General features: G+C 40.2%; 1 protein-coding gene across 44 annotated transcripts in view; it reads left to right on the forward strand.

The window, feature by feature from the left end:
- slo (calcium-activated potassium channel slo) overlaps positions 1–13623 on the forward strand; it is a 50221-nt gene that overhangs the window by 32799 nt on the left and 3799 nt on the right. For 11 of the 44 annotated variants that reach the window (XM_033381169.1, XM_033380878.1, XM_033380838.1 and 8 more), the window contains 13 exons: positions 982–1140; positions 1209–1285; positions 1950–1985; positions 4155–4226; positions 8272–8346; positions 9179–9211; positions 9282–9471; positions 10102–10167; positions 11909–12086; positions 12155–12662; positions 12877–13013; positions 13135–13277; positions 13341–13560. In XM_033381169.1, coding sequence (XP_033237060.1) covers positions 982–1140; positions 1209–1285; positions 1950–1985; positions 4155–4226; positions 8272–8346; positions 9179–9211; positions 9282–9471; positions 10102–10167; positions 11909–12086; positions 12155–12662; positions 12877–13013; positions 13135–13277; positions 13341–13560 — 1894 coding nt within the window. Of the gene's footprint in view, positions 1–981; positions 1141–1208; positions 1286–1949; positions 1986–4154; positions 4227–5446; positions 5498–6748; positions 6773–8271; positions 8347–9178; positions 9212–9281; positions 9472–10101; positions 10168–11908; positions 12087–12154; positions 12663–12876; positions 13014–13134; positions 13278–13340; positions 13561–13623 lie in introns of all 44 variants that reach the window. The other 33 variants (XM_033382038.1, XM_033381865.1, XM_033381917.1 and 30 more) reach the window with 20 other exon arrangements.

Genomic DNA, 13623 nt, shown 5'->3' on the forward strand with positions numbered 1-13623 from the left:
ACTACTACTACTACAACTTTTTGCATTGTACAAAATAAGTTTGTTTAACAATTCTTTTTCCCATTATTTATCAACTTGAATTCGATTCCGTTTGATTTACTCTCCTTCCTCATAATACTCGCAACAAACAACCAAACAACTCAACTTTTTGTCGCCTACCCCGAAACTCTCCCAGACCACTCTCGTACTACCTCCATACCTAGTTACTCATGCGCAAGTGAATCGAAAACCGTAACCGTAACCGTAACACAATCCAGAATCCAACCCGTTACTGTATATTATACACGTACTACTCATTCTAATTGGCTCACATCGCATCCGATCGCCGCAACCGTAATCGCTTGCTCACCGAACTCCGCTCCGGACACCTGAAACACCTGGTCAAGGCGCTCACCTCCACCAGAACCACTCCACTCCACTTCTGAATCTCCACTCCACCATCGAAACTCCCGACTCATTGCATGTGCATAGTGTAACGTTTTTGTCCCCAACGTCTTAGAGTGTACCCTAGTGTATTGTTACGTAGTTGGCAATGGACCACTTATGTGTTTGCGTCTGTAGTCTTGTTTTTTGTTTAACATATGTTCCAACATTTAACATGATTTTTCTAAGCATTTTGCATAGGATTACTTGATTTCTGTAAGCATTTTGCGCAGCATGCGAAACTTTTGGCTCGTCAATTGTATTGTTTGCCACCTTTTTTTACAGTGTACGTACGCTTTGAAAGCACAACAAACTCACAAACACCCACACATGTACCAGAACACACACATCACTCAAACACCCACACGCTCACACAACACACACACACACACTCACAAACACACTCAATGTGCATGCAATGTTTTTGAGAGAGTTCAACTACACTTTTGTAGCATACTAACTAGGTTCAATTACAATACTTGTAAAGCAATTCTAGACTAAGCTTGAGCTATCTGGGCTATCGGGCACTAATGGACACCCGTTCTCCCCCGCGTTTAGGCTGTGTTTTTCCAAGCTGAAGCTGCTGCTGCTCGCCATCGAGATCAAGGGAGCCGAGGAGGGTGTGGACAGCAAAATTTCGATTAACCCGCGCGGGGCCAAGATTCAGGCCAATACGCAGGGCTTTTTCATAGCACAAAGCGCCGATGAGGTGAAGCGGTAAGAGGTCCTGACGTCGGATACTTGTGTGTAGATCCACTAATCTGTGTTCTCTTGTGCAACCACAGTGCCTGGTTCTACTGCAAAGCCTGCCACGAGGACATCAAGGACGAGACGCTGATCAAGAAATGCAAATGCAAAAACTGTAAGCAAACCCTTGTACCAATATTCCACCCGATATCTCTATCTCTAGTAGAGTACTTAATTTAACTTATTGGTTTTTATTTTAATATGTATTTGATTTGATTGTTTCGTTTGTGAATCGAACGTTATGAAGACAGCCAGAGCTGAAAAACGCCAAACCGAAATAATAAGCATTGCAATCTAGTTTGTAAGAACTTTCTAGCTGAGGCACGGGCAGATTCTAGGTATAAGGCGCTCTCTCAATACTCTTTTTAATATACTATATATGACTCTTATGAATATCTTTAAACACTACTCTACCTTGAAACTACTACTCGAATATTCTTATAAATATATCTATATCGATGTTCTTTTATTATATATTTATTATGTATGTGTGTTGGCGCGTGTGGCCTTCGCTCTCGAAAACCCTAAACCAAAAACTGCAACAACCACAACAACTAACTATGTATAACCGAATCGCAACAACAATATCCATTGGCATGTCTGCAACTGCCCATGCAACTCACACCTATACATTTCTATACGTATATCGGTGTGTGTGTGCACTGCACTTGCAACATGACATAACAAATAAAATCAAAACCAAAACCAAAACCGAAACCGAAACCGTATCAAATGAAATACAAAATAATACCAACCAATGCCATAACTTTGTCCCACAGTGACTGTTCAGCCCAGGAGCAAATTTGATGACTTAGGTAAATCAAGCAACAACACCGTATAACCCAACCAACAACCAATAAAACATACACTAACCAGAACAAGAACAAGAACACCAAATCCAACACAAACACTTCTCAGTTTATGAAGTTTTATCCAATACCAATACCAATACCAATTCCAATTACAATTCCAACTTTTGTATAAAGTACATTTTGCATATTCCAATTTCTTTTGTTTGTACATTGAATACAGCAAAATGAAGGTCCCTCCGTATCCCAGACCCGAACCGATATCTCCCTCTAAAGCACTTCACCCACCTTCACCACCACCACCACCACCACCGAAGAGCACAAAACAATCAGTTATTTGTTTTGTTTTATATGATTTGGATTGTATTTCGTTTTGGTTTGTTTTGAAACATGTTTTCAATGCAAAATGTCCCGTTTTGCCAGCCTTGTGCGCTCCGACCCCTGTCCATAGACCTCTATATCTGAACAATGTGCCATCCGTCCTGCCGTCCTGCCCGTTTATCCAGCCCACGTGCAGTTATTTTTTGGTCACTGTTTCGTTTTGACATGCGCCTCTATATAATCCACCAAGTAACAGTTAACTAAAACGATTACACACTCACATATATAACGACATCTAATATATACATATATGTATATCCATAAATACCCCTTTGATGGCTTCCCTGGACAACTGAACCCAATCCATCGACTTGTAAATATGTTTGTGCGATATGCAACCCCAGTTCTTTGATTACTCTCATCATTAATGCAACAACCAGCCACAACCAGCAAGAAATGTTAACCCGAACTCTTCGCTTTCCTTTAACCATAACCTACCCTACCCACCCACCATTAGAGTATATAACTACGATAGATGACACTTCAGATTTTGAGTTTTTCAAAGTGTATTTTGTTTTCAACCCTGATGAAATACAATCTGGAAGAGACTGACTCTGATCTGTTTAGGAGTCGAATACCAAAATTCTGCATTTTAAGAAGTGGGTAAATGGAATGGAAACCAATTTTTCGAGATATTCTGAACCCTTTTTGACAGCTTTGTATTTCATTCTAAAGGGCATGGCTACAATTTTTCCATATTTTTTAAAAATTATTCAAAGAACCTAACATACGAAAATCAACCATTCAAAACTGCACAATTTTTGTTAACAGTCTGTCTCGCTTCTACTCGCCTTCTATCTATTTCTCTCTCTCTCTCTCTCTCTGTCTGTCTCTGTAACTCCCTCTTAATCCTTTGTACTTTATACTTATGTGTTGAGAACCATAAAAGAACGAATCCAACAGAACCAATTTAAGTGCATGGAACCGAGCACAGAAATCGATTTACATTTTATTACACCATCACCATACGAAAAAAAAGAAAATGTTTTGTAAACGAATATACTCTCTATTTTCGATCGATTTTGACTCACTTTTGCAGCATCCAGCTCTGATTTATAATACTCTGATTTACTAATACCTACAACTATAACTAAATTAACTTTAAATACTCGCCCGTAGACCTAAGTTATTGAAATGCTGCGCCGTCTTCACCAAAAACCCTTTTAACTATTTTCTTTTACTTTGTCTTCTTGGCGTGGCACTCACCTCACTCACAAAATCTCTATAAATATATAATATATTATGCGATTGTACATACATATATAAACGAGAGTAGTGGCAGTGACACTCCCAAGGAAAATGTGTAAATAACTTTAGAGCAGGTTGATTAAAGAACTTAACCAGACGTTGCCTTTGCCGTTGCCAAAGACAACACCTAATGTTATCTATTTGGTTTCTATGTATGTAGCGTAACTCCTGAACAAACTATACCTACAATATACTCTATGAATCTTAATCTCAAACTGTATACAACCTTACGATCTTAGCTGCAAATGTTCTAAGTAGTTAGTAAGTTGGCCGAGTTTGCCGATTTTGTCAATTTTGTCGATTTTGCGTTGGATGCGTTATGGCTTTGACCGAGAAGCGGACTCCGTGTGCTGCAGCTGTGAATGTGAAAGTGCCATTCGCCAATTTGTAGCGCCTAGAGCTTAAGTTTCTAATCCAATTCCCGAGTCCTAACACTCCATCCAGACTTATACATATCCATATACGAGTCTATATTTATATGCATTAGTTTGGGTGCCTGTTTGTGCGTGAGTTTATTTGAATACCAAATCGAATACCATCTTCCAGATGTCGGCATGATTATGATGCAGACGGGCATGGTCAACCAAGGCATCACATCGGTGATGAATACAATGGAGGGTACGCTTTCAAAACCATTTCCACAAAAAACGAAACCAAAATCCAAAAAAACAAAATCCAATCAAAAATTATTTACAATTTTCGGCGCTGTATAAAATATTAATATCCATATCCTTATATCTATATTCTACCATGCCAAACGATTTATTTATTGCTGCTAAACCTAACCTAATTGAAATCTAAAATTTAATTGAGTGTCTTCCAAGGGATCAGGGGAGATCCTGCAAAGAACTGAGATGATAAAATATCGTTCATATATCTTGTTGGATTACCGTTGTCCCATGTCCGTTGATATCTCTAAAAACCTAAAAAAGAAACTATTCACGTTCCTAAACATTTTCCCTACAATTCACATCACGAACTGATTTTGCAGCGCTATAGCCCCCCTTGGAATGCGCTCTTCACATTTGGCCCGCCAAATTGGTATTAAAATCAGAACCAAAGTACGAAAAACCATTCGCTAATTAATTAATGAACCTGGAAACCTAAAACTAATGACTAAATTGATGTAAACCTGTCAGCGTTTGTGTGCCTTTAGTTAACGCCAAAAACCAAGAAAAGCTAAGTGCTGCTAAACGCCCTAAGAGACCCAACCCGCCTAGAACCGAACCCCGCAAAACTCTAGAGACTGGGAGAACAATCGAAGATGTGGATCGATGTGTAGGGAATTCAAACACTAGGAATTCAGTTTCAGTTCAAAAGTTGACTTCAGTTTGTACCATAGACCTTTCTGTCGCTCTATCGTTCTGTTACTCTATCTCTATCTCGTACTCAGTATAAATATAACATTTAAAATAGATTTAATTAGTTTTGCCACGATTTCTGGTTTGGTTCGCCCGAGAAGCGCGAGTAAATTGTCATACAAAAAAAAAAACAGAAAGCATATATAGTCCGTACTCTCTGAATACATTGCATATATCTATTTATAATCATGAACTACATGCCACATATAAATATTTAAACATATATTTACCGAAAGTTCAAGTACAACGTGTGCCGTGTGATTTAATTATGTAATTTTGGTTATTAGCGTAATTTTTACTTTTAAGTTTGCCTAAGTTATATTTTGATTGGTTCCTTGAATGATATTCAAATGCTTTTAAAGCAGGTGAACATGAAATTGGAGGAGAATATGTTGGAAGATCAACTATCATTACCTTACCATCATTTACCTATTCACACAAATCCTATAAAATTCTGTTTTCATGAAACAAAAACAGTGGCCACCTTCCGGAAAGGCGTCCGAGCCGTACAAATGGTTGGGCGTGCAAGTACGTATAACTTTCTCTACTCTCTCACTCTCTCTCTCTCTCTCTCTCTACTCTCTCTATCTCCTGACTCTGTCTCTACTCTACTCTACTCTACTCTCTATTCTACTCTACTGTAACCGAATAAGCATACGAAACATACAAATTCACAACAGAATCCAACCCAAACACAAACAGAACGATCCCTCTGATCGGTCTTACTTAAACACTTACTCTTAACTCTTCTAAGAGCCCAACCAACTTGCTAACTCTGATTGCTCTTGCTCTTCTGCACACGCAGTACTTTCAGGTCCAAACAGACCCAAGCCAATCAATCAGCTAGCCAAACAATCGAAAATCAATCCCAGTCGGGACACAGATTCAAACACACACATACACAGCCCCTAACCCAGTGACCCCCCCTTTCCACCTTTCCCCCTTCCGTGTACACATCAAGTCACACAGATACATACACACACTCAGACTCACACACAAAAAGTATTCGTTTCTACTCGTTCGTTCCTAGTAATTCTGTACTTTTTCATAATCAACTTTAACCTTAGTGTGCGTGTGTGTGTGTGTAGTACAGTCAAGAAAAAAAAAAGAACAAAAAAAAAAACCAAACTAAGTTTTGAGCCAATTATGTATTCAGCTAACTATTCGAATACTCGTACTATTCAAAACTCATAATCGATTCTAAAGTTATGTTTTCGTATGTAATCCATACCACTCGTACTTATACATACCATACCCATACTCCATATGAGGTCTTGGTATACATCATTTAATTCTACATAAATATCGTATGTCGTAAAAGTATTTTGTACAAAAGTTATCTAACTATCTGTATTGTACCGTGTTGTATTTATCATATCGTATCGTATCGTATCGTATAGTATCTATCGTGTATGCGTGGTACAACTTCCATTTGCTCACGTATCTTAGGACAACATATGTACACTCTTAATCGTATCTAAAACATGGCCAAACAGCCATGCGATACACACACGTACACCCCATGAAAACACAACAACAGCCTTCTCGTTTCCACCCCGATCTTAACCATTACACCACATCCTCTGTAAAATATGTATAAGACACTCAACATTCTTCGTCTGGAGCTGTGTTCCTTTCAATAATATATATATATACTTTATATATGTAAACGTATCATCTTTCTATTGTACTCCTCCCCTACCCACACATTCGTGTTCCGTATCAACTACTACTACAACTACAATACTCCTATTTATATGTCTCTGTGTGTGTGTGTAGAAGACGATGAATACTCGTTGTCAAGTAAGTCAAAACTAACTCAAAATCTTGTATATCCAAAGAATAAAAAAAAACCAAAAAACCAAAAAAGAATTAATAATCAAATCGCATTTTTAATCGTCTAAACATTTGATTGATAAACATTCCATTTTGATTTAAATTAATTAGAATTTCAACCAATTCCTTCAACGGTGTGCCAGTGCACGTTTCTCTTCATTTCACGTGATTTGTGTTGTATCTTGGTTTAGTTTCTTTTTTCAGTTGGTTTGTTAGTCCTTTTGGGTTTTCTCTGAGGCAACTCTGTGAAATTAGTCCTAACGTTAACATACATATCTAAGTTATTCTTTTACCATACATTAAAAAAAAACATGAATAAATGCAAATGTCTTGAGACAAGCAAAGCAAAGCAACTGAAGCCGAATGATTAGAGCCACGATCAGAACCTACCACCTACACCTACAAAATATAAGTATGCGGCAATCAAGCAGTTAGCTCCTCCCATCCCCAGCACCAGCCATAAAAAGGAAGGGAAAGGGAGGAAGTATCCATTGCAAACTCAACAAATTCCAAATTCCAAATTCAGTGCAGTTAAATTGCTAACACAATATAGAATATCGTTTAATGCAGCCCCATGGCAGAGCCAGTGGTCAACATAGCTAGTGCAACTCGTAGTTGGAGAGATCGTTTGAAGTTGTTCCGTTCAGTGGGTGTTAGAAGTTCTAGCAGTCTAAGTACTACATACTAAATGCTTTCGTAATCCGAAACCGAAATCAACTGAGACCAATGCCTAATGATAACAATGATATGGAAAATATACAATTGCCCATCTTGCTACTCAGCTTGTAGTCCGCACTTAGTCGAACGTGTTGCTTAAATACTGCTTCAAGCTTTAATCGATTTGCTTTTGAATTCCCCCCCTCCTCTAATATTCCTCCGATATTCCTGCTTGCTTAGCCTTGTCTTTGTATAAATACTTATATATATATATATATATATTTATTGTGTAACTGTTTGTATATATTGTATAAGTACGATAAGCATCACAAGTTCTGTTCCAACTCATATTTATTTGCATGTTTTGTTCAATAACTATAAAGCAAAAACCCTAAAGTGAATCCCGAAAAACCATTTCCCCCGACCATCTTGAACACTTTTCTTTGAGTTTCGGTTGAAAAAAGGTTTAGTTTGTTTTCTGTTCGTACAGTTTTTCCTGGGTTTATCCCACAGTCAGACTAATTTCAATATGATTTTCTCTCAATTTTCGTGTTTTTTTTTACCAACCAACTCAGACTCTTACTGTTTCAGTTCTTACAACAAAAAACAAACACTATATCCCCCAAAACAAAACCAAAACCAAAACCAAAAAAAATGTATATTCAAAAAGCAAATTATGAGCTTCACATAAAAAAGCATTACCTTATAAATAACACACAAAAAGCAAAAATAAAAAAATTAAAGAAATACATATACCCAGAATCTGATTTATTGAAGCTGTGCCATAACGAAACCACAATATCTTACAGATGAACACCATCCTGCACCCACATTTACGCCTCCAGAGCTACCCAAGCGGGTGCATGTGCGTGGATCTGTATCGGGTAAAGTCTCGTCTCACAATATAGAAAGCCGAACCGTACCGAACCACTCAGTATCGTATAAGTCAATGAAAATGCCAGAGAAAGGTTTTTTTGAACGGCAGACACGACAATCTCACTCACACACACATTATCCACTCAACCTCAGTTTGAGTTTCCGTTTCCGTTTGCGTTTTCGCTTACGTTTCCGTTTCCGTATGCCTCAGTTTGCTTTATTCCTCAGCTCATACGATAAGAAAAGTATCCAATCCAATCGATAAAAAAGAACAAGTAAAGCCCATACCAATTTGTTTAGATATTTGTTTGCATAATCTGTTGTCTTTTGTTGATCCAGAACTCGTTTCTCTGCTAATGTAACTGGTTAATGTAATCTATCTAATGAACTGCTATATACATATCTCCTATAACTCATATTTGAATCTAATTCAAACCATATCGATGTCTATTTAAAGCATTCCTACTTTATGTTTTGTTTCAATCGTATAACCAATCTGCTTGTTAAGAACTTTGTTTTTTACTGTCGCAAGCTACACACCAGAGATCACAGATCACAGAACCCAGAACCCAGAACTAAGAACCAATAACCAACCTAAACAAAATGCAACACGCGGCTCAAAAGTACCTTTCCTGATTAACTTTGACTAATACTTGTAGCCAATGAGTACCTCTTCCACACTCTGACCAGCACCTCCTTCCGTTTGCTATGGAACTAACTAATCGATTGCCGTCTGCTCTTTCTCTCTGGTCTCTCTCCAAAAAATTGCTTCTGTAAACGCCAACGCCAATGCCAACGCCAATGCAACGCCCAACGCCAATGCCAATTCACTTGTCACAGGTGATATCACACGTGACAGAGAAGATACGAATCGTAAGGCCCAGACTTAAGCCATGAATGGATCGAATAAGCATATATAATCCACTCAATGTTCTTCTTGCAGTACTCAATCGCAATGTGCGCCGTCCTAATGGCACTGGCAACGGTACAGGGGCCATGCATCATATGAACAACACGGCTGCCGCAGCCGCCGCTGCTGCCGCGGCGGGCAAGCAGGTGAACAAGGTGAAGCCCACGGTGAATGTGAGCCGGCAGGTCGAGGGTCAAGTAATATCGCCGTCGCAGTACAACAGGTGAGTGGGGGTGCACGCAGCCGGGGAACTGTACATGGGCCATGGGGATGAGGGCCAACAATTCTATCTATATATATCTATAAACAAAAATATATACAGATATTTATCACAAATAAACGGCACTCTGTTAACTTCAATATAGCAATGCAATCGGTAATCGGTAATCGAGCATAAGCAAAAGAGCAAAGACACCAAACCAACGAAAATCAATGAACACACTTTATATAGGTCAAGGCATCAACTTTGATTTTCAATATTTTCCTTTGCGTTACGTTCCGTTCTGCATTTTTCACCAACAGCAAAAGCAAACCGAAAGAGAAACCCATTCGATTACGATTATTGTGTTTAAGTGTTTCATTTTACACAACAACAGAACAATAGGAATAAGACAAAAGTATTAGATCAAAAACAAAAACCAATAGGAACCAGGCAGTTCGTCAATAAGTCTCTCGTACATATGTAAATGCTCTCTAACTAACTAATCCTAACACCTCCACTAACTAACTGTCTCTATCACTCACTCAACTCAACAAAAACGAAACAAACCAAAATTACCAACCAAAAAACACAATAATTACTCGAACTTTTAACCAGTCTAAATGTATAAAAACGAACAACATTTTGTTTCAGGCCACCAGAGAATGATGCTAACCCTTATGCGGGCTATCAACTTGCTTACGAAGTTAAAAAGCTCATGTATGCGTCCATAATTTCCTAGAAATTTAACTTACAAAAACTACTAAAAAAGCCAAAAGCCTTTTTTAAACTATAACCTAGTATTCGTTAATACTTATTCTAACTACATTTTATGCGAATTTTGTTTAACACACATTGATTGATACTCGTATTGATATTGATCGATTGAAAGCTATGCCATTCCATCAAATACTCGTACTAAAATTAACGAAACCTAACTAAACTTGTGTCGTTATTGTCATGTCGCTGTCTTCTGTATCTGTATCTGTACTATCTGTATCTGTATCTGAATGCGTGAATGTCTGTATGACTGTGTGTGTCTATAGATTTCTCTGTGAATATGTCTATTTTTGAGTGTGCGTGCCCCATGAATGTTTTTGCATCTTCAACTAACCCAGCATTGACCATCTCATAATCATACCCCCTTCAAGCATTCTGTCTACTAACACCCAACATCTGGCCCAGCTTTCCTATCTGCAGTGTTTTGTGCCACTAACTTCTAACTGTACTCAAATAATAATGCTAAATACTAATAAATAACTAATAATTCAATGTGTGAATAGCCATTGTTCATATATCATAAAACTCTTTGTGCTTATACGTGCTTTTTCTCCAACTACGTTTTGACTTTATCTACCAAGTTGTGTATTCTTTCAATGGTCTTTGTATTTAAAGACATATAAGAATATGTATATGGAAGAACAGTACAATCAAACCAAACCTTAGGGAACACGTTTGGAACAGAGCCATTTCTCTCACTCTTTTCATCACACAAACGTCAAGGAGATCTTGCCAAGTTATTTAGCTCTTAATCAGATATAGGTTATTCTTTGAATTCGTATTCCGATTTGATTGTCTAAGAACGGATAAAGCATACGTGCAAATCTCTACCATCGCTCTTTCTCTCTCTCTCTCGCCTTCTCTGATCATTTGAAATATACATACTATATATCGAACTGTTTGTTGTGTGTGTTTTTTATCGTGTTCATCTCTATGTCAAATCCTGCACCTGTGTACCATATACTTTCCATTACTTTTTCTCTTTTCTTTAAAAATTACGAACATCATTCAAGAACTGTAGTTTACCCGTACATTGACTGCAGAGTCCGGCGGACGGGGAGGCGGATGGATCGTTTTGGGCATCTCCCTCGCGCATGCCGTACACCTGAACCACCACCACACACCCAGAGGGAGATCGCCAACCACTCAGAACACCCAAGATCGACCGATCCTCGCCGCCTCACCCACGCCGGATGTCAGTCGAGGAGTTTTGAGTAGTTGAACGATTGATTTTGATTCGTATTCATATTCTTGTTCGCATTCATTTCGAGACTTTTGTTATTAGCACAAGCTCTTCTCTATCTCGTACTCTATCTATCTATCTATCTATCTACTATCGTAACTATCTATCTAACTATCTATGTAAACGTAAACTCTTTATCTTTAACTATCGTACGTATGTTGAGAACACATTTTTAATTCAATATGCTCCAAGTACTTGTACTCGTATTGAAGTATTCACATAATTTTTTTGAACGAAACACGTACTCGTAGCGTTTCCGAAGAACACTTTGCATTTGGATGTAGCGTTTGTTTTTGAATTGGTTGATAATCTGCATATGCAAGTCAAAAGTTGATAAAACTGAAATCAAATCCCATTACGATCGAAGCGATTACAAAGCGCAACAGCACAGACTGCCCCATGGCTAAACCAATTCTCTATCGATTTACTTGACTCTAGGCCGACGAGTCGCAGCTCCGGCACGGGCACGCAGAATCAAAATGGCGGCGTTTCATTGCCCGCCGGCATAGCGGACGACCAGTCGAAGGACTTTGATTTCGAGAAGACCGAAATGAAGTACGACTCGACGGGCATGTTCCACTGGAGTCCGGCAAAGAGCTTAGAAGACTGCATACTGGTAAGACCCAATCGAAACCTACTGCATCCCACCTAATGAACCATCACTCACCATATTCTTATGTGCAGGATCGCAACCAGGCGGCCATGACAGTGCTGAATGGTCATGTGGTCGTCTGTCTGTTCGCCGATCCCGATTCGCCGCTGATCGGTCTGCGGAATCTGGTGATGCCCTTGCGGGCGTCCAATTTCCACTACCATGAGCTGAAGCATGTGGTGATTGTGGGATCGGTGGACTACATCCGGCGGGAGTGGAAGATGCTGCAGAACCTGCCCAAGATATCGGTGCTGAATGGCTCGCCCCTGAGTCGCGCCGACCTGCGGGCGGTCAACGTCAATCTGTGTGATATGTGCTGCATACTGTCGGCCAAAGTTCCTAGCAACGACGATCCCACGCTGGCCGACAAGGAGGCCATCCTCGCCTCGCTCAACATCAAGGCCATGACCTTCGATGACACGATCGGCGTGCTCAGCCAGCGCGGCCCGGAGTTCGACAACCTGAGCGCGACCGCCGGCAGCCCGATTGTGCTGCAGCGTCGCGGTTCAGTGTATGGCGCCAATGTGCCCATGATTACAGGTAAACTGCATCGCACTAACTTGGCCGAGTTTGCGAACGACCGAACGAATGTGAGGCTGGCCAGGTCCACGGCTGGGCGGAATTGGGGTACATACTTTTGTGTCTGTGTCCTGGCCAGCCTCACCCGCCTCCGATTCCGTTGAGGTGTGTCCTTTACTAATTTTACACCCACACATGTGTGTGTGTGTGTTTTGTTGTTGGTTGTCGTTTAAAGAACTGGTCAATGATAGTAACGTGCAGTTTCTCGATCAAGACGACGACGATGATCCAGATACAGAGCTGTATCTGACGCAGCCCTTTGCCTGCGGCACAGCCTTCGCTGTGAGTGTGTTAGACTCACTGATGTCCACGGTAATGTCTCGCTTTAAGCAGTGATTCTCAATTCTGGAATCTCCTTAGCAACCTGTCTCCTGACCGTGTCCCAATTCACTTGATCCTCTATATATGTGTGTTCTTACCCACCCTTTCCCAGACATACTTCAATCAAAACGCCTTAACGCTGATCCGCTCACTGATCACGGGCGGAGCCACACCCGAGCTGGAGCTGATCCTTGCCGAGGGAGCCGGCCTGCGCGGTGGCTACAGCACCGTGGAGAGTCTGAGTAATCGAGACAGGTGAGCTTGCTATTACTCTTTTACCTCATTCGATGAACTGAAAGTAATGGTTATACTCCAAAGATGTCGAGTGGGCCAGATATCCCTATACGATGGCCCGCTGGCGCAGTTCGGAGAGTGCGGCAAGTACGGGGATCTGTTCGTGGCCGCCCTCAAGTCGTACGGCATGCTGTGCATAGGCCTGTACCGGTTCCGGGACACCAGCTCCAGCTGTGATGCGAGCAGCAAACGATATGTAATAACCAACCCACCCGATGACTTTTCACTACTGCCAACAGATCAGGTACGACAGCAGCTCCACGACAGTTCATTTGATCCGAAATACACATATTGCTGGACACTTTTC

This window comes from Drosophila pseudoobscura, chromosome 2 (assembly GCF_009870125.1).
Source record: "Drosophila pseudoobscura strain MV-25-SWS-2005 chromosome 2, UCI_Dpse_MV25, whole genome shotgun sequence".
Classification (NCBI taxonomy): domain Eukaryota; kingdom Metazoa; phylum Arthropoda; class Insecta; order Diptera; family Drosophilidae; genus Drosophila; species Drosophila pseudoobscura.